The sequence below is a fragment of the Pipistrellus hanaki genome (assembly GCF_964339955.1).
Source record: "Pipistrellus hanaki genome assembly, chromosome: 10".
Taxonomy (NCBI): domain Eukaryota; kingdom Metazoa; phylum Chordata; class Mammalia; order Chiroptera; family Vespertilionidae; genus Pipistrellus; species Pipistrellus hanaki.
Window position 1 is genome coordinate 7,041,881 of NC_140512.1, and position 25,943 is coordinate 7,067,823.

Consider the following 25,943-nt stretch of genomic DNA (forward strand, 5'->3'; position numbering starts at 1 on the left):
CTCAAAAACAGCCAAGTGGAAGAGAAGCATATAGTAAGGTGAGGATGGAGAGCTCTCTTGTCAGGCATGTGGCACTCTTAGCATAATGATGTGTTCATCAACTGGAAGCTCCCCAAAGCTAGTGTAAATGCTTTTAATATGGCGTCTCAGTACACAATATGATTAAATTATTGGCAAAATAATTTAACTCCGTCTTCACTTCCCTCCCATTCCTGGTAAGTCCTAAAATTTCTAGCTCTCTATAATATGCTTAGTCCTTCTGCTGACGAGCCCCTCCTATGAATCTATCTGAGAGTCCACCAGTAGTCATCTTGTTTGCATGAATTTAGGGTGGTCTAAAGTTTAAAAGGACTTGTTATTAACAAGACACTCTTATGATTCAGTAAATTCCAAGAGTTTTAGGACTTGTGCCAGGAATTGGAGACAGAATCCAAATTGATTTTTTTATATCAAAGTCTGTATATGTATGTATGTATGTATGCATATATGTCTTTTTAATTTTTTTGAGCGCCTGTGTCTGTCCCTCTCTGTGTACCTACCTTCCTGCTTTCCTACCTGATAATAATCAGTTTAAACTCTTTTTTAGTCAGTGGATTAGGATTTGTTGCTGTTCTTAATTTGATGTTCACATAGTCTTAGATTTGGTAGGAAGGCACCTTCAAACTGTTTTCTGATATGTCTAGGTATCAAAAGAATGCTGCTGTTTTTTGAGCACTTCATTTCTTTTCAGCACTGCAAGATAGTCTAGCTCATCTTCTACATTTCTTACCTCATCTTTGGATTGGCTATTATTTTATTTTAAAAAAAAGGAAAAAAAAGCTCTGGTCTCACTCTGAAAGCAGTTATTTCCTCAAGGAGTTGTGTGTGATTCCTTACTAATGAGAAATGGTAGTTAGAAATCAAAGCAATGACCTAGGTGTGCACATTTTTACTTGTGTTTATTGCTTGTAGATTCTTCTAGTGGACAGAACTAGGAAACATGGACATTTTAGATGAGTTACAGTCCAGGCTCACAGGGTTCTTCCTTGCCTTCCTAGATTGCTATTGTACACCTCATCCACAGTGAGAATCCTGGTGCCAAGCCATGTCAACATATCTATTTATTTGCTAAATCCAGTAATCCATGTAAAATAAGTTTCAGAATTGCTTGCACCATACCACTATGAGAAGGAAACCTAGTACAAATACAATAGAATTCAAGATTGTTAGCAGTTTTTTGTTTTGTTTTTGTCCACTAGGCTCTCAGTATATTGTGTTCCTGTGTTAACTTCGCATTAGTTTTCTCTCCCCCTTCCTCTCTTTCACTTTCAGTGTGTGGTAACACAAAATGGCAAGTGGGTTAAAAAAAGACTGTTGTGATTAAATAGTGTATTAAGGATAATTAATGCCATAGGAACGCAAGTGTAGAGTAAGAAAAATTTTATTTTTGGCATAAGTTTTGGTCAGCTGTATTGTAGATTTAAAATGGTGATTGAATCAGATGTGATAAGTTGGATATGTATATTTGAATGCTTAAGGCAGCTATTTGAAATACGTATTTACTTTTGTTACCAACATTTGGGTTCTTGGGTTCCCCAAGAGAGAAATGAAGAGGAGGCCTAGAGAAATTTCCAGACAGATTTATTAAGATTATTCTCGAGTACAAGGTGGCAGCGCAGAAGAAAGGCAGGCCATGAACTGGCTCGGGCTGGCTCTGTGTGGCTGCTTTTATAAGCTGGGGACAAAGCAGGCTTTCATGAGAAGACGGGCTGTGGAATTTTCCAGGTTAGGGTAGGAGAAGCAAGCAGTTGGAAGATAAAACTCTGCCATTATTTTTGAGCAGGGAATGGAGGGTGGTGACATTCTTGTGGTTGGCTTATCTGGTGTTTCTTCTGCCAGCTGTGTCCTTGGGACCCCAGGTGCAGGTGGCTCTGCGGTCTCACTTCCATGATTGCTAGTAATAAGAAACCTAACTTTTAAGCACATATACTTAGAGATGATGCTAGAAGCAGTCACCACACTTTATTTTTAGATATTTTACATACGTATTTCATAAATAAAAACATAAAAAAAATATATATATATATGTAAATACACACACACACACACACACACTTATTAGTATGAATCATTAGAGGCCCGATGCATGATATTTGTGCAAGGAGGTTGGCCTTTGCAGCCGCGGTGCCTTGCCTTGGCCCTTGCAGCCGCGGTGCCTTGCCTTGGCCCTTGCAGCCCGGCTTGTCCAGAAGGATGACTGGAAGGTCATTTGGCTGTTGGTCTAATTAGCATATTATACCTTTATTATTATAGATTAGTAGAAATATAGCATTTCTACTGAAATGCAATAATAGCATGATGATTAAATAATGACCCTGAAGAAATGATCTTATAAAAATAACATAGACCACCATACATTCATAAAGAAAATGCTAAATGTCAGTCAGAAGTTAGCGAAATTATATAAAATTTCCCTCCCGTCTAAGTTTATGGATCTCCTGAATTCTAAACATGAACTTTGGGGGCAGGGGTGTTGTGAATGCAATTTTAAGAATCTTAAGTTCAGAGTTGAGACTTCACATTTGCCAAACAACCTAACCATAACTATTTTGGCTGTCTCTTTCCCGCCTCCAGTTTCCCCCATGAGAAGTCCAAGCTGCTTATTACTGGTCCTTTTCTTACCCTGCATCCTACTTGTGGAGGATTTATGTATTTTTTATGGTAGAGGAGAGGATATTAATTTAGAGTAAACGCTTTATTAGGTCAGAACTCTCAATGAAGTTGCTCGACTGTACCAGTGCTTGCATATAAGTCTTTGATGAAACCCTTGACTCCATTTAAGTAGTTTATTGTTTGCCCACAGAATAACTTAAACCATACTCCTCTAATTAATTTGCCTAAACTTTTGCAGAAGTATTTTATCTCTAACTTTTTTGCTGTTTTTGTATCCTTTTTCTATTTTCTCAAATCATCTTTGAAATATTTTTTTTCTTTCTCTTTTTTTTTCTACTCACAATTCTGAGTTACTAGAAATAGCATGTTTGCGAATTTTGAATCATAGCAGGAGATAAGGGAGCTTCTATTGAGAGACTGTTGTGTTCTAAACACTCCCTGCATTTCTCAGTAGTCCTGAGGCTTGGAGAAGGTAAGTTTCTCAGGGTAACTGGTGTTGGAACTGATGACCAAATTAGGTCAGTCTGATGTCATGCTCCATCCTCTCTCTTCCCCCCCCCCCCCCCCCCAACTTTGCTCAGTATAGCTTTGCTAGATTAACCTTACAAAGACCATTTTACCATGTTGTTATTGTTCAAAGAACTATTAGGCCCATTGTAGTAAACTGCATGACATAGATTTGGCACATTTGGCCCCCAACCTGTCTTTTTAGTTCTCATGCATCTCTCCTACTCTTCATCCTATGCTCTGTCTATATCATGTACTTACCAATCCTGCAAAATGTTACACATGTCTTCTGTACTTTTTATGTGTTTAGGAGGAACTTAAAAAAGAAATCATCCTCACCCAAGTGTATGTTTTTACTGATTTTTAAGGGGGTGGATGGAGAGAACATCTATCAGTTGCCTCCCACTCCAATCATGCCCCAATTGAGAATCCAGCCTGTAACCTAGGTATGCACCCTGATTGGAAATCGAACCCCCAACCGTTTGGTGTGTGGAACAACGTTCCAATCAACTTCAAAAGAGCCACTTGGAGGAACTTTTAATTCCTGTATTTCTTCTCACACCTAAATTGACTTGCATTTTTTGTGTTTGTCAGTCTTCTCAAAGATGGGTTATTCCATTTTAAGAACATTTATATAGATAAAAATTAGTTAACATAGCCGAAGCCGGTTTGGCTCAGTGGTAGAGCCTCGGTCTGCGGACTGAAGGGTCCCAGGTTCGATTCCAGTCAAGGGCATGTGCGTTGGTTGCGGGCACATCCCCGGTAGGGGGTGTGCAAGAGGCAGCTGGTCGATGTTTCTCTCTCATCGACGTTTCTAGCTCTCTATCTCTCTCCCTTCCTCTCTGTAAAAAATCAATAAAATATATTTAAAAAAAAAAATTAGTTAACATAGAGTCTTATCTCTACTCCCAAGGGATGACAGTCAACAAAATCAGCTTAATTTTACTTTACAGGTGAAATTTTTTATTTCCATTATTAATGTATATTTGTGTTTGATTTTTTTAAAAGACAATTTACATGTAATAAAATAAATACATTTTATGTGCAATTTGATAAGTTTTTGGCAAATACATAGTTCTATAATTACCATTAGATTCAAATTATAGGATGTTTCCATTACTGTACAAAATTCCTCATGCTCATTTGCAATCTACTCCTCCAGCAACCCCCAGTCCAAGACAACCACTGATCTGCTGTCTTTTGCCATATAGTGTGACCTTTTCTAGCATTTCATATAAATGAAACATGCAGAATTGAACCATTAACCAGTTCACAGATATTAATTCTTTTATCAGCTGATAGACATTTGGATTACTTTGCTATTATGAATAATGGTGCTATGAACATTCACATACAGTAATTTTTGTGGACATAGTTATTTTTTTGAGTAGATACCTAGGAATTCCTGGCTTATATGGTGTCTCTTTTTAAGAAACAGCCAAATTCTTCAGTATGGCTGTATAATTTTGCATTTTAACTTCATTGGATGAGCATTCCATTGCTCCATAGCCTCACTAATACTTGGTATTGTCAGTTTTTAATTTTAGTCATTCTAGTGGGTGTGTAGTGTTAATTCATTGTGGTTTTAGTTTTAATTTTAATTTTCCTGATAACTAGTGATGTTGAGCATCTTTTCATGTGCTTATATTTATAATAATTTTATATATTCTGTAAGAACATATAAGAATCTATTTGTATATATTCTTTTGTGAAATGTTTGTTCAGATCTTTTACCTATTTTTTAATTGGTTGTTTCTTTCTTGGTTATATTTTGTTTTAAATTTTTTTTATATATTCCAAATACAATTCCTTTGTTATATATTTTGGAAATATATTCTTCTAATTTGTGACTTGCCTTTTCCTTTTAAAAAATATATATTTTGAAGAGCAATAGTTTTTACTTTAGAAGTTGTACAGTTTAGCAGTATTTTTCTTAGAGATTCATGCTATGTGTCCTATCTTAAAATTTTCCATAGCTCAAGGTTTACGAAGATTTTCCTTCCAGTAGTTATACTTTTAGCTTTATTTCAAATATCATGTATTTAAAACTAAATTTTGGATATGGTACGATATAGTCCAAATTGGTTTATTTGTATACAGTTACCCAGTTTTTTAGCATCATATGTTTAAGAGACCATTTTTATCTCCATTCAATTACTTTTGTATCTTCTTGAAAATTAATTGACTAAAAGCATAGGTATATTTTTGGATTCTGTTCTGTTAATAGAAAAGGTTTATATCAGGGGTCACAAATTAAGGCTTACAAGCCAAATAAGTCTTGTGGCTTTTTTTTTTTTTTTTTTTTTTTTTAAATAACGTATACTAGCACATGGCCATGCCCATCACTTAGGGATCCTGGTAGATTTGAATAGTTTTCACAGAGAGACCCTGTGTCCTACAGGCTGAAAATATCTAGTATATGACAGTTTATGGGAAAAAATTTGCCAACCCCTGATCTACGATTATCTTCATACCAATACTATATTCTCTTGATTACTATAGCTTTGTAATAAGTCTTGAAATCAGGTTGCCTTCCAACTTTGTTCTGCTTTTAGAGAAGGGCCTATTTCAGGGCCTTTGTGATTTTTTTTTTTTCCCCCCCCTATGTTTTAGAAATCAGCTTGTCAGTTTATACAGATGCCTCAGAGGATTTGTGATTGGGAATGCATTGAATCTATAGATCAATGTGTAGGGAATTAAAAGCCTAAAATATTAAGTTTTCTGTTCATGGATGCGGTATATTTTTCTATTTGTTGAAGCTCTCTTTAATTTCTTTCAGTAATGCTTGTTTTTAATGTATAGGCTTTGCAAATCTTTCAGGAAATTTATTTCTAAGTAAATTTTATTGATGCTAATATAAATGGAATTATAAAAAAATTTCCTATTTAAAAATATTTTATTGATTTTTTTTTTTTTTACAGAGAGGGAGAGAGAGGGATAGAGAGTTAGAAACATGGATGAGAGAGAAACATCGATCAGCTGCCTCCTGCACACCCCCTACCGGAGATGTGCCCGCAACCAAGGCACATGCCCTTGAAAGGAATCATTCGTAGGACCCTGCAGTCCGTAGGCCGATACTCTATCCACCGAGCCAACCAGTTTTGGCAAAATTTTCCTTTTTAAGTTGTGTGTTACTTATGTGTAGAAATAGAATTTATTTTACATATTGACCACGTGTACTACTCACCGTGCTAATAAATTTACTCATTCTTCTAGTTTTAATAGATTCATTAGAATTTTCTATGATCAAAACATCTGTGAATATAGTATTACTTCTTCTTTCCAATCTGTCTGCCTTAATCCACTGATTTTAATCTCCAGTACAGCTAAAACCGGTTTGGCTCAGTGGATAGAGTGTCGGTCTGCAGACTAAAGGTCCCGGGTTCAATTCCAGTCAAGGGCAGGTACCTTGGTTGTGGGCACATCCCCAGTAGGGGGCGTGCAGGAGGCAGCTGGTCGATGTTTCTCTCTCATCGATGTTTCTAGCTCTCTATCCCACTCCCTTCCTCTCTGTAAAAAATCAATTAAAAAAAAAAAGAATCTTCAGTACAGTGTTGAATAGAAGTGGTGAAAGCAGACAACCTTCCAATATTGATCGTAGGTAGTATCATTTCGTTTTACCCCATTAAGGTTAACTAGAGGTTTTATAGATGTCTTTTATCAGACTAGGAAACTCCTTTTTATATAGATTTTTGTTGAGATTTTTATTTTTATTTTTTTATATATATTGATTTTTTTACAGAGAGGAAGAGAGAGGGATAGAGAGTTAGAAACATCGATGAGAGAGAATCATCGATCGCACACCCCCTATTGGGGATGTGCCCGCAACCAAAGTACATGCCCTTGACCGGGATCGAACCCGGGACCCTTCAGTCCGCAGGCCGACGCTCTAGCCAATGAGCCAAACTGGTTTTTATTTTTTAAGTCATGAATGACTTGAATTTTGTAAAATATTTCATCTGCATCTATGGAAATATGTTTTATTCCTTAGGCCTGTGAACATGGTAAATTACATTGATTTTTGGATGTTAAACTAAATTTGCTTCTTGTGACAAACCCACTAAGTCATCATGTAGTATCCCCCTCCCACCTGAATTAGTATTTAACAAATAAATTTCTTAATTGTTTGATAGGATTTACTAGGGGAATTATATGGGGTGGCTTTTTGGCTTTTGATTATTAATAACTGCTTTTAAGAAATTCAGTTTTCCCTCAGCTCAATAAAAAGGGCACTTTCTTGGCACCAATAAATTTTAAAATTTATTAGGCTTTATTCTGCTTTCTGATTTTGTTACATGTGGAAGAGGCATTCATGAGAAGTTTATCACCAACCTTCCTAAGTGTACACTTTAAATTACAGTAGTCTGTCCACTTGTCCTCGAGGGGTACATACAAAGACCCCAGTGGATACCTGAACTTTGGATAGTGTTGAAGCCTATATTATATACTGAGAGGCCCGGTGCATGAATTCGTGCATGGGTGGGGTCCCTGGGCCTGGCTGGCTGGGGGGAGGGACTGCAAGAGGTTGGCCTTGGGAGCGCACTCACCACCAGGGGGCAACTTTAGCGTTGAGTGTCTGCCTCCTGGTGGTCAGTGCTTGTCATAGCAACTGGTCGTTTGGTCATAAAGATCGCTTAGGCATAGATAGATAGATAGATAGATAGATAGATAGATAGATAGATAGTGATAGTTGTTTCCTATACCCATATTTCTGTGGTAAAGTTTGGAGCCATTATTAAGTAAAGTAAGGATTACTTGAACACAAGCACTGCACTACCATAACATTCTAATAACCAAGACGGCTACTAAGTGTCTAATGTCGGCAGTGGATATGCTAGAAAGAAATGATTCTTGTACTAGGCAGTACAGAACAGGATGAATGAGATTTTATCATGTGCAATTTAAATCTTAAGTATTGTTTACTATCTAAAACATTATTGAATATTTTAGATAGTGGTTGACCATGGGTAACTAAACCACAGAAAGAAAAATGGATAAGGGGGAACTACTGTAATAGGGAAATAATTTTACAGATATATTTTGGCTAAATATTTAATGCTGCCCTTGTTATAAAGTATTTGATTACTTTGTCTATTTGCCTTTGTTTTTGTTAATTTTAGGAACTTAAAAGGACTCTGGAAAACCAAGCAGAAGGGAACATGGAAGGTCAGAATTCCCGGAGTCCTCAGCAGATCTCACAGGGGCTCAACACATGCTCAGAGCAAAATGGTCATGTTTCTGCAGTACCACATACACAACCAGTTCTGCAATATGGTAATCCTTATGCAACACAGGAGACAAGAGGTTATTACAATATTTTTAGTTTGGGGTTAGCTGAATTTGGAGGACTTTGGTTTTGTTTATATATTTGTGGGATTAGAGAACTACTGATACAGTCAATTCTAATAGAAACATTATAATGAGTAGTTTTAATGTTTAACACTTACTGGCTTCATCCCAAAGTGATATGCCATGAATGAATAATCTGTTTATTGCATACAGTTCTTATTTTGAGTCACTTGGGTTAAAAATATATTTTTTTGATGCACTAAAATGTTTTTTTATATTGTTTGTCATAGCTATACACAGCAATTCTAATTTTAGTACCAGCTTTTACCCTTCCCTTGCAAAACATTTTTTTCAGATGGAGCAGATGGTGCTTTTTACCCAGATGAAATCCAAAGGCCACCTGTGAGAGTACCCTCTTGGGGCCTGGAAGATAATGTTGTCTGCAGCCAGCCTGCTCGAAACCTTAGTCGGCCTGATGGTTTAGAAGACCCCGAGGATAGTAAAGTAAATTGAATTTCCATTTTCTGAGCCTGTCCCTTTTTTTCTCTCCTACATAGAGAGTTATGTGGTCATGGGTGTCTTGAGAAAATATGTTCTTGTGTGTACACATGATTACTTGATTTTTTAAAAAGCCTGCTTGTATTTAGATTTGAAAGACGAGCCTTTAATATGCTTCATATTTATACTTTAGGATTTATACTAAAATAAAATAGTAAGTTTGGAGACTGACCTGAAAATGTTAACAAAAAGTTTAATTAAAATTGACATATGACAATATATTAGTTTCGGGTATATACATGATAATTTAGTATTTGTATATATTGTGAAATGATCACCATTAGTCTAATGACATTTGTTTTTCAGTTTTCCCCCTTGTTATTAGAACATAAGATGTACTCTTAGCAATCTTCAAATATACAGTACAGTATTAAGTATAGTCACATATAGTTTAATCTTATTTTTTATGAAGTAATTTAATCCTTTGATGCAGATGTAGTAGACTGGAAGAAGCAAAGTATTATGATATTATGCTGTAGTGTGCATCTTTTCATTTTAGCACTTATAATTTACTTTAAATTTTAAGGTGGACTCTATTTAGCTAAAAAAAAAAAAAAAGAGGGAAGCATATGTATTCTTTTTCAGAGAAATTTTCTTTTAGACATTGTTAGTATCTAATCTCTCAACAACACAATACTGATAATTAAATTAGTTTATGTAGTGTGTCTCTTTTTATTTCATTTAAGGGATTTCTTTATTTAATAAATAGGTTCTTTCCCTCATAGCAGCTCCTTCTGAATTTCTTATGCATTAATAAGAATTTAAAAGAAATGCTTTATTGTGATCTTTGCAAGTACAGTGGTATCATGACCTGTTTCTCATTTAATCTAGTTTGCTGCATTTAATTGCTATTAACCTTTGCAGAAACTGATCAGTGTTCAGACAGACATGATTTTAGCCCTAGTGCTCAACACTCATAATGGAGAAAAATGTATTTCTCTCTTCTGCCTTTTGACCTCCTGTGTCCATTACTGGGAATAATTAGGAAAACTGTCAGAACTTCTGTAGCCTATTTAAGGTTTAGAGTATCATCTTACTGCTTTTTCAAACCTTTATTTCACACTTTGCATATTTAATCTGATCGTTCTTGGCACAGATGTTACATGTGACAAGCCCTTCTCTCCCGTAGTCATCTGCTTCAGTTTAATTAGCAGAATGTTCTTTCTGATCTGTGTGCTTTGCCCTTCTGCAAACCCATGAGAAGCAGTGTTAGAGGCTTGTGCTCATTTGCTGACATGCTTATTAGATTTGGTAACGAGATGGAAGGGCTCTTAATAGGCACACCTTGGGGTAATTATATTTTGCAATAAGATTTTTTGCATTACACAGAAATTTATTTTTATGTACATTCCGACCTTCATATAAAAATATTTTTGTCATTAAAACAAACAAAAAAACAATTGCAACTAAAGTATTTGAGTAATTTTAGTTAGAATATAGAAAACAGGTTTGAGTTGACCTGTTCCTTTTCTTTGGTTCTGTTCCCTGGAGTGATAAACAGCCACAGGACCCAGCATCTTTGAGTCAGGGTTGAGGTGGACCACTCTTAATGGCCTGTTCCTGCCATATCTCCTCCTATACTAGAAATGGTGGTCAGCTATCGGATCAAAAACCTTTTATGACTACCTCTTACTTAATAATTGCAATAGCAATAACTAACAAAGTTGTCATGATGGTGATGGCAACAAACATTTCTATAGCTCTTTTGCCAGCTAATATTTAGCTTTCTAAATATATTCACTTATTTGTTCTTTGTAGCAGTCCTGTGAGGAGCTGTTCCTGTTTCTATTGAGAGGCATTGTGAGCCAGCTTAACTGGCTTGCTTCACATCACACTGCTGGTGAGGTATAGTCAGGATTTGAGCCACATCACTTTGGCTTATAGAAGCTGTGATTTTCAACCATCTATCAATTATCAATCAAACAGGCTAAAGCAAAGGTTCCCAAACTTTCTCCCTTCAGGGCATCTTGAGCATCTCACTACCTCATAAGTGGCATCTTTTTGTAATTGACATGTTTCATTTTTAGATTCATTTGTTGATAGTTACATATTTGTTGTTCATAATTTTTATCTATTTTCTTCCTCTTCCTAAAGAACCCCCTTCAGCAAATCATATAATTCTGGTTTGGCGGTGATGAACTCCTTTAGTTTTTTTTTTATTAGTGAAGCTCTTTATCTGGCCTTCGATTCTGAGTGATAGCTTTGCTGGGTAGAGTATTTTTGACTGTAGGTTCTTGTTATTCATCACCTTGAATATTTCTTGCCATTCCCGTCTGGCCTGCATGGTTTCTGTTGGGAAATCAGCTGACAATCGTATGGGTGCTCCTTTATAGGTAACTACCTGCTTTTCTCTTGCTGCTTTTAATATTCTCTCTTTGTCTTTTGCTTTTGGAATTTTAATTATGATTTGTCTTGGTGTGGTCCTCTTTGGGCTCTTTTTGTTTGGGGTTCTGTGTACTTCCTGGACTTGTAAGTCTATTTCTTTCCCCAGGTGGGGGAAGTTTTCTTTCACTATTTCTTTCAATATGATTTCGGTATCTCTCTCATCTTCTGGGACCCCCATAATTCTGATGTTGGTTCGCTTGAAGTTGTCCCAGAGGTTTCTTACGCTATCTTAAACTTTCTGGATTCTCTTGTCTTCTTGCTTCTGCAGAGGAGTGTCCTCCGGTTCTTTATGTTCCAAATCTTTGACTTGATTCTTGCAATCTTCCATTCTGTTTTTAGGACTCTATAATATTTTTTATTTCAGACAATGTGTTCTTTATTTCTAGTTGACCCCTTTTCATATCCTCGCAAGTCTCATTTATTTTACCCGCCTTTTCTAGGAAATTCTTGAAAAACCTTATAAGCATGGTTTTGAACTCTATATCCAGTCGCTTTTGGTCCTCCATTTCTTTCGTTTGTGATCTGTTTCCTTGTCTCGGCATTTTTCACTGCTTCTCTGAGTTGGTTAAGGTGTCCTATATGGTTCAGTGGGTCAGCCTCCCAGTTATTTGAGGTGGTACCTTTTGGTGCACCCCTTTGTGGACTGTGTATACAGTCTTTTGTAGTTAAGTCTTAATTGTTGTTGGTATCACTGGGAGGAACTGACCTCCAGGACAATTGGCTCTGAGGATCAGCTGTGTCTATGCCAGGAGACAGCCTTATTCAAAAGCCTCTGTGCTCAGCTTGGATGGGGCAGAGTTTCAGGGTGGAGCCTGCAGCCTTGGCTTCCTGTCAGCCCCACCCTATGAGGTTCCTGAGTCTCACTGTTCCTCAGTGTTCTTTGGTACTCGCTGCAAGCGTCTCTGAGAGAAAGGTGCCCTCGAGTTTCGCCCACTACCGGACATTCTAGTCTCTCCCCCAATAAGTCCGGAACTGGAGTTCAGTGCAGTTGGAAGTGGGGTTCAGTGCAGTCCGGAGCTTTTGTTTCCTTCCCCCTAGGGCAATCCAGCAGCACAGTCAACAGTCCCTCCTCTATGCACAATGTGCGCCACTCTGGGGCTCTGCCTTTCGGCGCTCCCTGAGTTTCCGCCTTACAGCCTGGAATCCCTCTGTATGAGCCTGGGACTCCAGGGTCTCACTCATAACTGGGGTTCAGTGCAGTCGGAACTGGGGTTCAGCACAGTCCGGAGCTTTTATCTCCTTCCCACTAGGGAATGCCAACCAGGCACTCAGCTGCCCCTCCTCTTTGGCTCCGTCCTCTCCCCACGTGCACACTATGTCTCCATAGGCTTTTACAGCTTCTCTGATTTTCCTTCTGGTTTTCTCTTTCCTTCTAGTTGTAGAATTTCCAGTCAGTCAACTTTACTGTAGTTCTGGATAATGTCCACTTTATATTTTTTGAAATTGTCGTGTGAGGCTGCAGTTAAGCGTTTACCTATGCCGCCATCTTGGTTTCCTCTCAGATTTAATTAATTTTTATTTATAATTTCTGTATATTTTGCAATGAATGTAAGTTGTCAAAGAAGATACTGTCTTGCAGATTAAGTTACTAAACGAGAGTAACAGGAAAAAATAATGCAGTGTTAAGATTTTTATGGAATCATAAAAAGAAAGTTACCTACATGTAGGTTCAAAAAAGTCTCCTGATCTCTATTGCATTCACACATACAGGTGTGGCATACTCTCCATTCCACTAAATACTGCTTTTTATTTCAGGACGGCAACACTTCATCCACGGTGAAATATTCTGTAAAAAATTGTACTTTGAATATCTAATTCGTAATAGAAGTGAAAATTTAAAAAGTGCAGCCTTATTTTCTTTATACTATGCTTGATTGAATTAAAAAACTTGTTTGTTTCACTTCTTAAAAAGTTGCTAAATTATTTTTTGTTAGGAGGATGAGAATGTGCCCACTGCTCCTGATCCTCCAAGCCAGCATTTGCATGGGCATGGAACAGGCTTCTGCTTTGATTCCAGGTAATTTTTCTCTTTCTTATGTAAAATGTGAATTAATAGAACATGACTCTCTAAGTTTGGTTTCTGCCATCTTGTTAGAAATGCATGTGATTAGGGACCTACTTCATTCCTTCTGAACTTAAAACTCTTGGTGTTTTAACATGCCTTCTTGGTGATGCTTATGCACAAAATCCTTTGAGAACCAGTGCTATGGACACGCTCAAATGAACACTGTTGGAATAAGATGTATTAATTTTTGATAGGTTTATCAGTAGCATTTTTGGTTAAAAATTGAATTCTTGTCACTAAGCCTCATTTCACATAATGTAATTATATTTGGGGGACTTGAATGAAAAAGGTTTTCTTTGTCGATCTAAATGTGAAAATAAATTTAGAGACTTTATAAATGGTTTACACAGTTGTCAGTAGCAACCATTTAGAAGCAGGTTTCTGGAGTAACTGAAGACTTTCAAGGTAAATTGTTTAGTATGAATATCAGCTTAACTAGATAAATATAGCCTTATCATATTCTGAAGAATACTGTTGTTGGATATATATTAGAAATATGTAATTCTTTCATTTTCCTGTTTCTTTAAGCTTTGATGTTCACAAGAAGTGTCCCCTCTGTGAATTAATGTTCCCTCCCAACTATGATCAATGCAAATTTGAAGAACATGTTGAAAGTCACTGGAAGGTGTGCCCAATGTGCAGCGAGCAGTTCCCTCCTGACTATGACCAGCAAGGGTTTGAAAGACATGTGCAGACCCATTTTGATCAGAATGTTTTAAATTTTGATTAGTTACTTTTTGTTTTGAGTTAATACAGTTAGGCAGTTTAAAAAAATCATCTCAAATAGACCACTAGGAGCCCACAGGTAATCACTTCTGTGCACCTCTCCTGTACTCTGACCAAGATCTACTTTGAGTTTAGTGTTACTAGGATTGAGGTGAATCAAATATAATTTTAACCTCTTTTAATCTTACCTGCTTAAGAAAAGAAGTTCTTGGGTGTTTGTATTTTCATTTATTTCCCGTTTGTAAAATGATATGACTAAAGGAAACAAGGATTATTCTAATGTTACTGCATTGGGAAAAAAATATTATAGTTAATTATTTAGCAGAATACAAGTTTCTGTTGAACTTGTTGGTTGAGCATGACTACTAAATATTATGTAATAATAAAAAGCATTTATCATAATAGTCTTGCAAAGTAATTCTTTTTTCAATACAGAAATTTGCATAACTTAGCCCATGAAATGATTTTTTTTAAGCCTCTTAAGAAATGGAGCTCTGTTTAGAATGAGATCACATATGCTTGCAGTATGGCAAATATTCTTTTCATATTTGAAGTTATTTTGCTTTAGGAATTAAGGGAAGGCATATTTTACTAATTTTGTGACTAAATTTTTTTAGAATAGCCTGAACAGTTATGTTTAAGCCATCTTAAAGTTATATTTCTATCCAATGGGAAAATGGAACAAGGTATGTTGTACAATTGTTTCATATTATATGATCTACTACCTAGTGATGTTTGTGGCATAAAATCACAGAAAATGTATCCTTTTCCACAGTTTCCTAATTAGATATAATTTTGAAATAACATTCTGTGATTAAAAATGTACTATGTAAATAAGTTGTATTTCTGCCATGTATAGTATTCTCATTAATATTAAAGAGGACACATTTTTGGAGGTGATTTTATTGTCAAATTTATTTGTGATCGGTTTTCATTAAGTATTATCTTGAACATCTTTTTTAGTCGGAATTTTTAAAATGTTTTCTGAACTGTATTTCTCTTTTAATCAATCATTATTAAGAATTTAAAGTATTGTTTTTTTTATTCTGCTGCTGCTGAAAATACTCAAGCTTGTCCAAAACAAATTAGCTATGTGAGATGTTATCACTCAGTGTGGTTGCATTTGGGTGCAGCATATGAACTTGATCATACATCTGTATGTTTCTAGTTGCGGAATTTGTGCATGCTTCAGTAGCCCAGTTGGGGAGTGGAGGACTGATGGCTGTGTCCAGGAGCAGAATTTGTCTGTTGTTGGAATTCCTTTAAAAAGGTCTTTTAGTCTAGGGAACCAGATGTTCAGGGAACTCCATATTTTGGCTTCCTGAAGGTCACAGGATAAGCAGAATGTTTCAGAGAAATATTGATATACAAAGCATGTTCTCAGACCATGCTCTGTCTTTCTTGGTGAATGTTCTGAGTGAACTTTGTGTATTCTATGTTGGATAAAGGATCAGTAGGTCAAAACAATACGTAGTTATATAGTAGTTAATTGCTGAGTTGAATTCTTACTGATTCTCTAATTGCTGCATTGCTAGAGTGGTGTTGCCATCTCAAAGTAAAATAGTGTATCACTTTAGCCTCCCATATTTTGATGTGCTGTTTTTAGGCAAACATTAAGCAAAAAATTAAACTCTACATGCTGAATCCTGGGATGTTGGGCGGGAGGAAGGAAAGGCAGCCTAAGGTAGAACAAGGCACTGAGGAGGCAGTTTCTGTGAACTTGGTACTGGCTTTTCCTGATGGATGCTAGTGAAAATCAAGAGCCATGTTTATTTTGGGCCAGAGACAGTTTATTTAAAATGTGATTTCATTTACATTTATAAGCAGCTTTTCTTGACAGGATTTTGATTCAAGTTGCCTTCAGTTCTAAAACCTCTGTCGCTTTCAAACTTAATGTGCTCTGTCCCAAACAAAACATATGAAAATATAATTTAAAGCACAGTTTTCACAGACACAGTACAATACATTCACTATACACGGTATAACAAAATATTCCCATCCTTATCTTTAGTAATACTGTCACAATGAATAAGCAAGTAGAAGTTGGAATTTGTTTTATAGTTGAAAGAAATGTTAACATGCACAATGACTATTTTATGGCTGTTTAGCTGTTGAACTGCTGATCCAGCCTGCGATTTCTTGCACTAGAAAGAGCAAAAGCTAAATAACTGATGGCCTAAAAAAAATTTGGTCAATTACAGGTAAATGTGAAATAGGCAGTAGGGCTTTCTTATGCACAACCAATGGCTTTTCTGTCTGGATCACCCTTTCCAATATTCAGAATAGCACTGTATTTCAGGACCAAGACCATGCTTCAGAGATCTGAGGAGATATTTAAAGGGCAGTGTCTTTATAAATACTTAAATCCCTCATTATGAGGGATTCACAACTTAAGAATATAGAAGCTTACTCATCTGGCTAACAAACATGGGAAGAAAGTTATTTTGTAAGCAATGCAAGTTTGCGACTCACCAGTTTTGTGAGCAGTTGGCCACATCAAAGCAATTTTTATTGTATAATTAGGCAACTGGTAAACTCATGTTCAAGGAATAGCACTTAGGAGAAAAGAACACTCAAGGCATGATAGTATTGTTGGTGAGAAAAACTTCAGGAATGGTCCAGACGTAGGTTATTCTAACGGGCCATATATTAGTCATTCTTTGACCACCTGCTGCAAGAAAGCACTTAATTCTCAATAAGGCTCAATTTCATTTCGGCAAATTGTTTTATAAAGCTAAACAGACGTTTCCAGTGGAACATAGACATGTATAATGTGATAGGAAAAGTGCCTTTATAGTCTAAAAACAAGGAACATGAAGAGGAGGCAGTAGGGGCCTAACAAAAATGTTCCCCTTTGAACCATGCTTGGAATTTTCTTATTGTAACCCACAGGTTTGTTAGGGCAGTGGTTGTAAGAATTGGCAACACATAAAACATTAAATCTGTTGGCAATAGAGAACTACAAAGTGCTTTAAAACTTCACCTAAAGATGAAGATAGAAATAAATTTCACACAAAAATTTGTACGTATTTCAAAATGTTTCCTAACAGATTTCAGGGAAACCTATTTCACTAAATTGGTATCTTGTTCTGCAAGTATCAATAGACATAAATTGAATCCCTTGCACTCAATAAATGTGTTAAATTAATGAGTGAACTGAACAGACTATTATACAAAAATGCCATTTATAACACTAAAATAATTGGTAAGTCAGATGGCAAGATTTTCAGCTTTTTAAAGGGCAAAAGGACTTGCAAGATAATATAAAACACAGAAAAGCATACTTTTTTATGTATGTTATTTAAATATGAAAATATTTTTAGCATATGTTAAACATTCTTTCTTAATTTATATTTCCATTACCTAAAGTCTTTCTACTCACAAATACTAACTCCATTATGTAAGGCATGATAACCAGTTTGATAATGAAGGTATTATTTTGGTTTTGAACATAGTGAGTTGATGTGTTGAAAAAACCTCAGTCACACTACAAATCTTGGGGGCGGGGAAGCAAACCTCTGTGCCAGCCCCTCCTCCCCAACTGCTATACAACTGAACAATATGCGACATGCCCTCCACCATATTTGTTTTGGGGGAAATGTGCTGAGAACCTAGAGCTTTTTTTTAGCACCTTATATCAAAGTAATGAAAATGGATATGATGATTACATGTGCAAATGTACAAAATCATTAACTCTACAAAGATACATCATTCCAAAATTACAGAAAAAATTTAAAGCATGCATTTACTTCTTTAAAGGGTGGCCGAATGCTTCCCCTGAAAAAAGGTGGCTGTTTTCAAAATCAGCAACTGCTGGTGAGGATTCCTTGGCACAGTTATGACCAGCGTGTTATTGCTGCATCTTCCTGATAATCTCAGCCGACACCGGGGGGTGGAAATTGATTGTGTGGTGCCGCAGGCCCTGAGCTGTCTTATAACTCTTACCACAACGACATTTGAATGGTTTGCGGACACGAATCTGTGTTCTGTGACCATTCTTAGCATGGTACTTTATGCCATTCACATTCTGTGGAGAAGACAGAAATAATATCACCTGTTAGATGGAGGCCTATATTGTCCGTCCTCAGTGTGCTCTCGGATGCAGCTGTGCACATGGGGTCACCCCCACAGCTACCTCAAGGTAATTCAGACGCGCCTCACTCTGCAAATGAGAGGACTGACTTCCTGTTGTATATAAAGTATGTGTTTGAGACTCAGAGGCTATATAGAAACACAACTCTCTGCATTTTCCTACTCTGAAGGAAGCTAACAATGGGCAGTTATATAAAAATATCCTCAGGCTGCTCCAACCCTCTCTTCCCCCCAACCCCCCTCCAAAAAAAAAAAAAAAAAAAAAAAAAGCTAGAAAGGAAGAAAACTGGGCAGGGCAGTAGCCTTCAAGATGTGTATAAAATGGCGGCTGTGTGCTGGTCCTACCTTACTGGAATTCCTGTCCGTGCTCTACTCTGCGAGAAGTCAGAGTGTCTGCCATGGTGGGAGCGCCATGTTCACAGTACGGACCATGGAGCAGACGAAGAGCCCTAGACTTCAAACTGGCCTGCAGATCTCACATGGCACACAAAATGTCTATGTGTTCTGCAATTGGTTTTGCTCGCTTGTCGGTATACTCTATGTAAGACTCCATGGCTAGGATCACTACAGATTAACACCTACTACTGCTCATCCCATTAGATGTGAATAAATGGGCTTAGGGCACTTGAGTGGAAGATTTAAGAAGAAATGACAGAGGTGATACTAGAGCACAAGTCTTGGAAAATTCCTGCCAGCTGTTGCCAGATTAGGGACCAAGAGGGAAGAGAGAGGACCTGAAACAAAGTTGTTGAGCACAGATCACCGGAGTAGGCCGTTTCTAAATCTGGTCCCACTGCGCCCGGTCCTATACCCAGCCAGAGCGCTCTGGCACAGTCTGCTCTGTCTTCACAAGCGGCCCTTGGCGAGCTCCCAGAGAAGGGGACGAACTCTCCCCTGCTGTTCCATGAGCATCTAGCAGTCTGGTATTTAGTGAATGAACTGGTTGGAATACGCAGTTCCTCTGGCAGGAGTTGAGTTGAGAGTTGCCATTAAACGGTGGTTAATTCTACTTACATTTCCTCAGAGTTTCACATGCTCACTGGTACCTTTAAAAGGTTTTGGTAGAGAATCCTGCTTGACTTCGTTGAGCCCAAGGGTGCCAAATAGTGGCCAGGTGGTGGTGCTCGGAGTCTGAAGGTTGTCCAGTGAGTCGAATCACAAGGACCCTCTGCCCTGAACACCTACCTGCTCTTGGCCCTCCTGCATCGATCCCCATGTGTAGGGCGAGGAAGCACCTCACTAGTCTTCTAAAGGGATAAGAGCTCACTGCAGTGGGACAATGGCAGAATCAGACCCGTTAAAACCATTACAAGGGTAGATATGCCGTCAGTCCCCTGCCGGCCCAGCCACCCCACCAGATGCCCAGGCGTGGAAGGAAGCCAACTTCCAGCTCTAGCCCCACTGGTACCTTGCTGCAGCCGCGAGAGACCCAGGTGAGAACTCCCAGCTGGAGCCAGGCAGCCCAGAACCATGCAAGGCAATGGGCTTAAGCTATTTGAAAGAGGAAGAGTTAATACAGTTTTATGACCATTAGAGAAAGATCAACTTTCCAAGTAATAGTAACAACACGTTAGGCAGTCTCCTGGCTCACAAATGCATTTGCCTGCCTCAGAGCCTGTTTATTAGCTCAGATACTGAGCACCTCCTAGGGTCCCTTCTATGGATGGAGGGCTATTACAACATCTCCTGTCCTTGTTCTCCCAGGGAACTTGTTACAAGAAGAGTCTTTCTTACACCTGCCCAGCAGGACCACGTGCACCTTGTCAGGGAACCCAGGACTAATAATAAACATTGGGCCAGGAAGCAAAAAGGCATAGCCACGTCCAACAGGATCACACCCTCTCCATCCCAGCCTGAGTTTTTACAGTAATTAGGCGAGGGAAGCTTTGAAATCAAATTACCAAAGCCAGCCCAACACAAAGCCAGATCGGCGCTCACCAGACAGACCCAGGTTCTGTGCTCCCCACTGTGATATGTACATGGTGGTGCGTGTCTGGCTGTGAGACTGTGAGGAAAACCGCCAACTCCATACATCAGCCCTATTGATCTGGGAAAACAAGCCGCACTTGGAAACACATGGCCCAAGAACTTCAGGCCTACCTTACCACCTTTTTCTCTTGCTGTCATTTAAAATTTTCACAAGTGGCCCTAACCTGTTTGGCTCAGTGGATAGAGTGTCGGCCTGTGAACTCAAGGGTCCCAGGTTCGATTCCGGTCAAGGGCGTGTACCTTGATTTCGGGCACATCCCCAGTAGGGGATGTGCAGGAGGCAGCTGATGTTTCTCATCAATGTTTCTAACTCTCTATCCCTCTCCCTTCCTCTCTGTAAAATATCAATAAAATATTTTAAAAATGTGCACCTTTAAAGAAATTATTTTCCACATGGGTCACAGTGCACCCTTTCCACAGACGTTCGTACCAGTTCCCGTCAGAGCACAGATTTCCCCATTCCAGTCACATGCAGAGGCGGGAACTCCCATTTTCTAAGCCCTTGGGGGTTTAAAAAGACTTAAGTTTCTAATTGCAGAGACCTTAAGCTGAGTTTGGTCTTTAAAAGTTAAATAATGACAGGCAGCTGGGAAATGAAATGCTGAAACCCTCTGGTCTCTGAAGATAGAAAAGGGAATTTAACTTCAACAGGGCATGGGAGGTAACATACACGAATGTCTCCTGCTGATGGCTTGCTGCCTCATTCAATATCCGTGTTTTAGATGAAACTGACACTCAGACGTTAACTCCCTGGAATCATGGAGTCACGGAGCTGCTAAAGGACAGAACTGCAGTGGGCACCCAGGGCGCCCGATTCCAGTCTGCATTCCCCCCCGCCAATCCCACATACCTAAGTAAAGGCCAGGTGCTCGCTCCTTAGTGCACCCGGGTGGTAGGCTTTGGGAAGGAGAGAGCTGCCTGGAGTAAGCAGCCTGCCACGGCCAGCATGGGAAGGAGGAGGGTTAGGGCAGGGGGTACAGGGCTGTTGTTGTGGGCTGGGCAAGGCTGGCACCAGCTCTTTTCCATGCCAGGAAAGACCTGCCCGGATGAGGGAACTGGGCCAGACAACGATTTAGTCTTTTCTCAAAATCCCACTTCAATCAAATCATGAAACCTAAAGTCAAGCTCGGCCATCATGTCCTTAACCGTATTTGATCTTTGTTGTCTGTATTGAGGCTGAGTAAGGTATGGGACACGTGCCCTTGATAGAAAACCATCCCATTCAATTTCCCGCAGCCCTGCTGTTCTTCATGAAGGAGAAGGATGAAGTTGCTTGGGGGTTTGATGAGGAAGAAGAGAGAAGAAGCTGGGGTCGTGGTGGGGAGTTTGGAATTAGAAGTGGACAGCATGTGGGAAGGTTGACAGCTTTAGTCTGCGGGTGGGGAGTCAGTCCGGAAACCGGAGGAGGTGGCATTTGTGCTTTGAATAGGGCATCCTCGGCAAAGGCATTAACTTGGGAAACATGGAGACTTAGGTGCCCTTGGGGTCTCTCTCTCTCGTCCTACTCGGTGTGAAGCCTAGGAAGTTAAGAAACAAGTCTTCAGTTCTGCACATGCCCATGAAAAGGTGAGAAAAGCTGATCCTGAGTCGGTGCCCCAGACACTAATTGTTGGAGAGGCCTGACAATGGGCAGAGAGCAGGCAGATGTGATGTCAGCGGGCATGCAGCCCTTAGTGCGTCACTGCCCAGAGAAAGGCGAGAGGAAGCTTAGGGAGTATGACACGCTGTCCCTAGCACTTGGTTAGGAGTAGCAGTTACATGTTTGTTCTTGTCCCCTCTAATCTTACTTGACATTCTGGTCCAGAAAAGGAAACTTGTACTTCTGTAGGGAGCGTCTGTAGGGTTAAGCCTCAGACTGACCTGTTGGCAAAGCCACAAACAAGTCCCAGCTTAGAGGGCACAGCCCCCTTAGCATAATTATGACACTCCCTAAGTCCTTCCCGAGGAGCTAAAGGGCTGTGGGAGGTGCAGCAAGTGCTGCCAAAACAAGTGAAACAAGCACATTGTAAGTATGGTGACCACTACCTTGTTTACCTGTGGCTATAAAATAAAGGCTCAGCTTGTGGTGTGGACCTCTCTCTGCGGCCTTAGCCAGGCACAGCAGATCCACCTGGACCCAGCTTATTCTCTTGGTCTTTTCTACATCCTTCGCCGCCCTCCCTCAGGCTTACCAAACCCTTGGCTGTGCTGGCCCGGCACACTTCCCTTGTGGAACTCGGGACCATGAATTGCCACCACCGCTGTCGTCAGGGATGCTGAAGGAGCCCAAGGGGTCCCTCGATTTTCTTTTGGCCTTACGTGGAGAAAAAGCACCCCCCAAGTCCTCTGTCGGCCCAGACCTGGACAACTACTAGAGGAAAATGCTAGAAACCCTAGAAAAATCAAAGCAGGAGGAGAGTGACACACAGAAATGTCCAAGGGGCAGGGTGTAAGAAAGGAGTGAAGCTAGAGACGGGACAGAGAAGGCCTCGCCTCCTGACCTGGGGTGCAGGGGGCAGTGGTACTGCAGTGAGCAGCAGTCTCTGGAAAGCAGGCCAGCACAAGGACTGCTCCCCGGCAAACTCTCCACTTCGAAATAAAAAAAGGGAAAAGCAAAACAAACCTCTTTGTGCAGTGCAGAGCTGCCTCTGGAAAAAAGCTGTCTGACAGTCCCCTGGGGTCTGCATCCTGGCCTCTCCTGCCTCCTGCCTTCTGAGACCTGTTTGGATCCTGTAGTTTCATTTTAGTCAAACACAGCGCATCTGAACTGGCCACATTGAGGTTTTCACAGTCCACAGAGCTGGTGAAGTCTTGGGCCACTTACCTTGCAATACATTTGTTTCATTCTTTTATCAGTAGCTGGTATAAAAAGTACTGAAATAGATTATTTTTTAATGTTCAGAGACACATACTTAAGAAAGAGCATGTAAGTGCTTAGCTAGCATACATTTTTTAAGCTCAGTCACTGAGCTCCTGGAAATGAGCACACCAAATGCACCAGATATGGTTCTGATTTTTATATTTCTATCCCAGAGTTGGATTTTAAAGAGCTGCTAACATCTCCTGGAAAAGTTTGCATTAAAATAAAAGTGTCCTCAACCAACACTGGCTTGCTACGGGTGTTTTATTGTTTTGTCTCATTGAGGTTTTTAAATTAAAAAATGTGGTGTCCAGGCATCCCGTGACACCAGAGTGAGGTGCCATCTACAGAGGAGAGAGGACGCTGAAGCTGAGGCAGGTGGTTTGGTGAGAAAAGTATCAAAGCCCCTTTTCTCCTGATCTACTTTCATGCCCCTGGGGGCAGGGAGCAGGGCTCTGTGAGCCAGGCCTTTGACACTTGAAAGTGGCCTCCGCGAGCCACCTGGACAGCCCAGCACTGGGGAAGGTGTTCGGCAAATAAATAGGTGACACATTTTGTATTCTGACTGATGGGACACGAATCTGAAGAATGTCAGAGGTATGATCCTCCTACCAAAAAAAGCTCTTGGCCTTCAACTCCATATATCAGTGGGGTAGAAAACCCACCAAACACCAAGAGGGCAGGCACGTGTCCCAGTGGGGACTGTCCGCTCTCTCCACCAGGCAGAAGGGGCTGCTGTCTGACACGGGTCAAGCCAATGAGGTGGGCCCTTTACCTTGTATCGCTTTTTACATCCAGGAACTGGGCAGGCAAAAGGCTTCTCCTCCCCTCCGTTCATGCACATGGAGCTGAGGATGGCCTCGGAGCTGATGGCGCTCTCCGTGGTCCAGGACTCATCGCTGTCCGACTCCTCGTAGTCCACCTCCTCCTCGTCGTACTCACTGCCTGCAGGGTCACAGCACGGCCTGTTAGGAGCAGGCACCTCCCCGCAGGTGCACTCTGGCCCCAGAGGACAGGAGGGGCCAGGACCCAGGGGCAGGACGGGCAGCTCCTCCCGCCCTGGGAGAGTGCATTCTAGGCACCAGAGCCTGCAAACACATTGGCCCTGGGACAGGCCTGGTGGGAAGGTCTCTGCATTCCCACCCAAGGGACCAGGTTAATGACTTCCCACCAACCCATGTCCAGGAATGGGCTGAGCAGGGGCTTGAACTTGGTTCTGTGGCAGCTCAGGCTGTGATTGCAAAGGTGCTAGGAAGCCTCGAAGCCAAAAGCAGTGAACAGTGACAATAAACCCCTCCCGCCCCTGGACACACGCAAGCACTGCGCCTGCACACATACGCATGCACGCACGCTGCACCTGACACTGCCCCTTTAGTTTGATGCTTTTTTGGCCTAGTCCAGTGGTCGGCAAACTCATTAGTCGACAGAGCCAAATGTCAACAGTACGATTGAAATTTCCTTTGAGAGCCAGATTTTTAAAACTTCTTCTAATGCCACTTCTTCAAAATAAACTCACTCAAGGGGCCAAAGAGCTGCATGTGGCTCATGAGCTGTGGTTTGCCAATCATGTCAATGCAGGGATCTGTGGGGGGGCTACATTTTATAGCACACTTACTAGGTGTTTGCATTTAGTGGGGATGAATTCCACATATTTTAAAAAATTTTTTATATATAGATTATGCTGGAAAGACCCTGAGGAAATTTGGAATTAAAGGGTTTATTCAGAGCTAGGAGACAAATGCCTGGAGCTCTGAGGGCAAACTGTCAGGGTTAGAATACAGCTCCAGCTCAGGGAAGACCACCCTTGACCGCAGGGAGCTTACCCAGCATTCTGTGGGAGGCAGGGAGGGCTGGCCCACCCAGACAGAGGGCTCAGGCGGAGCCAGGATTCCCGGTGCTGCTGCTGGGAACAGCTCTGCCAGTAGCTGAAGTTAAAAAATCTACTTCCCTGACTTCTCCGGACAGTAGGGATGGGGAGCCACTTCACCAGCAGCCCCCTTTTGCTCTTTTTAAAAAAATATATTTTATTGATTTTTTACAGAGAGGAGGAGAGAGCGATAGAGAGCTAGAAACGTCGATGAGAGAGAAACATCGACCAGCTGCCTCTTGCACACCCCCTACCAGGGATGTGCCCACAACCAATGTACATGCCCTTGACGGGAATCGAACCTGGGACCTTTCAGTCCGCAGACCGACGCTCTACCGCTGAGCCAAAGGGTTTCGGCCCCTTTTGCTCTTTTTAAATGAGGCCCAAAGCCATTTACTTTGAGCTTTTGCACAATTCATCCCCAAAGGACATAATTCTACCGATCATAAACAGTGTAAAATAATATGTTGACAAGTCCTAATGCATTTACAAGCCCGGTGGAATAAATAGGAATTATAGCACAACATTAATAAGACTTATATGGTAGCAATTACAGTTGTGAAATTCATCCCCCAGGTGTGAGGCTAAATTGCACCAGGGACCTGCCTGGGTGCTCCGGTGGCGCTTTCTGCTACATCAGTTATTTCAACACCAGATATTGGCACTTTTATTGGGCTTCATTTTAATAGGCATTAATAGGATTGTTTGAAGAGCCCGTTGAGCCAGGAACCAGGACGCCAGCATCTGAGGCTCACACTTAAAAAGGAGGAGCCCGGGAGGAAGGGAGGGGCCTCGGGTTGATTGAGTGCCTCTTACGTTTCAGGCACGCTAGACGCCTTATCTCACTTAATCCCCCAGTGACCCTGTGAGGCGGGGACGGCTGTCCCTTGCACACATTTGAGAAAACCGATCCCTGCGAGGCTCAAGAGCTTATGCATTCTCAATTAGCCACTAAGGGTGGTCGCTTTCCCCCA

The 25,943-nt window shown here is 40.4% G+C and overlaps 2 protein-coding genes across 6 annotated transcripts in view; one reads left to right on the top strand and one right to left on the bottom strand.

The window, feature by feature from the left end:
• The window catches only part of TAX1BP1 (Tax1 binding protein 1), a 56,356-nt gene extending 41,279 nt beyond the window's left edge, over positions 1 to 15,077 (top strand). Inside the window, exons 15-18 of one of the 2 annotated variants that reach the window (XM_084896399.1) lie at positions 8,280 to 8,463; positions 8,804 to 8,952; positions 13,326 to 13,408; positions 13,985 to 15,077. In XM_084896399.1, coding sequence (XP_084752525.1) covers positions 8,280 to 8,463; positions 8,804 to 8,952; positions 13,326 to 13,408; positions 13,985 to 14,186 — 618 coding nt within the window. In that variant the 3' untranslated portion in view covers positions 14,187 to 15,077. The remainder of the gene's footprint in view (positions 1 to 8,279; positions 8,464 to 8,803; positions 8,953 to 13,325; positions 13,409 to 13,984) is intronic. The other variant, XM_084896400.1, reaches the window with a different exon arrangement.
• Positions 15,078 to 15,794: 717 nt separating this feature from the next.
• JAZF1 (JAZF zinc finger 1) overlaps positions 15,795 to 25,943 on the bottom strand; it is a 283,712-nt gene continuing 273,563 nt past the window's right edge. The window contains exons 4-6 of one of the 4 annotated variants that reach the window (XR_014796087.1): positions 23,878 to 24,047; positions 17,932 to 18,209; positions 15,795 to 16,082 (exon numbers count right to left, since the gene is read on the bottom strand). Coding sequence is in view for 3 of the 4 variants with exons in the window: in XM_084896406.1 (XP_084752532.1) it covers positions 18,033 to 18,209; positions 23,878 to 24,047 (347 nt within the window). In the remaining variant the exon portion in view is untranslated. Of the gene's footprint in view, positions 18,210 to 22,957; positions 22,973 to 23,066; positions 23,117 to 23,877; positions 24,048 to 25,943 lie in introns of those variants that run through there. The other 3 variants (XM_084896408.1, XM_084896407.1, XM_084896406.1) reach the window with 3 other exon arrangements.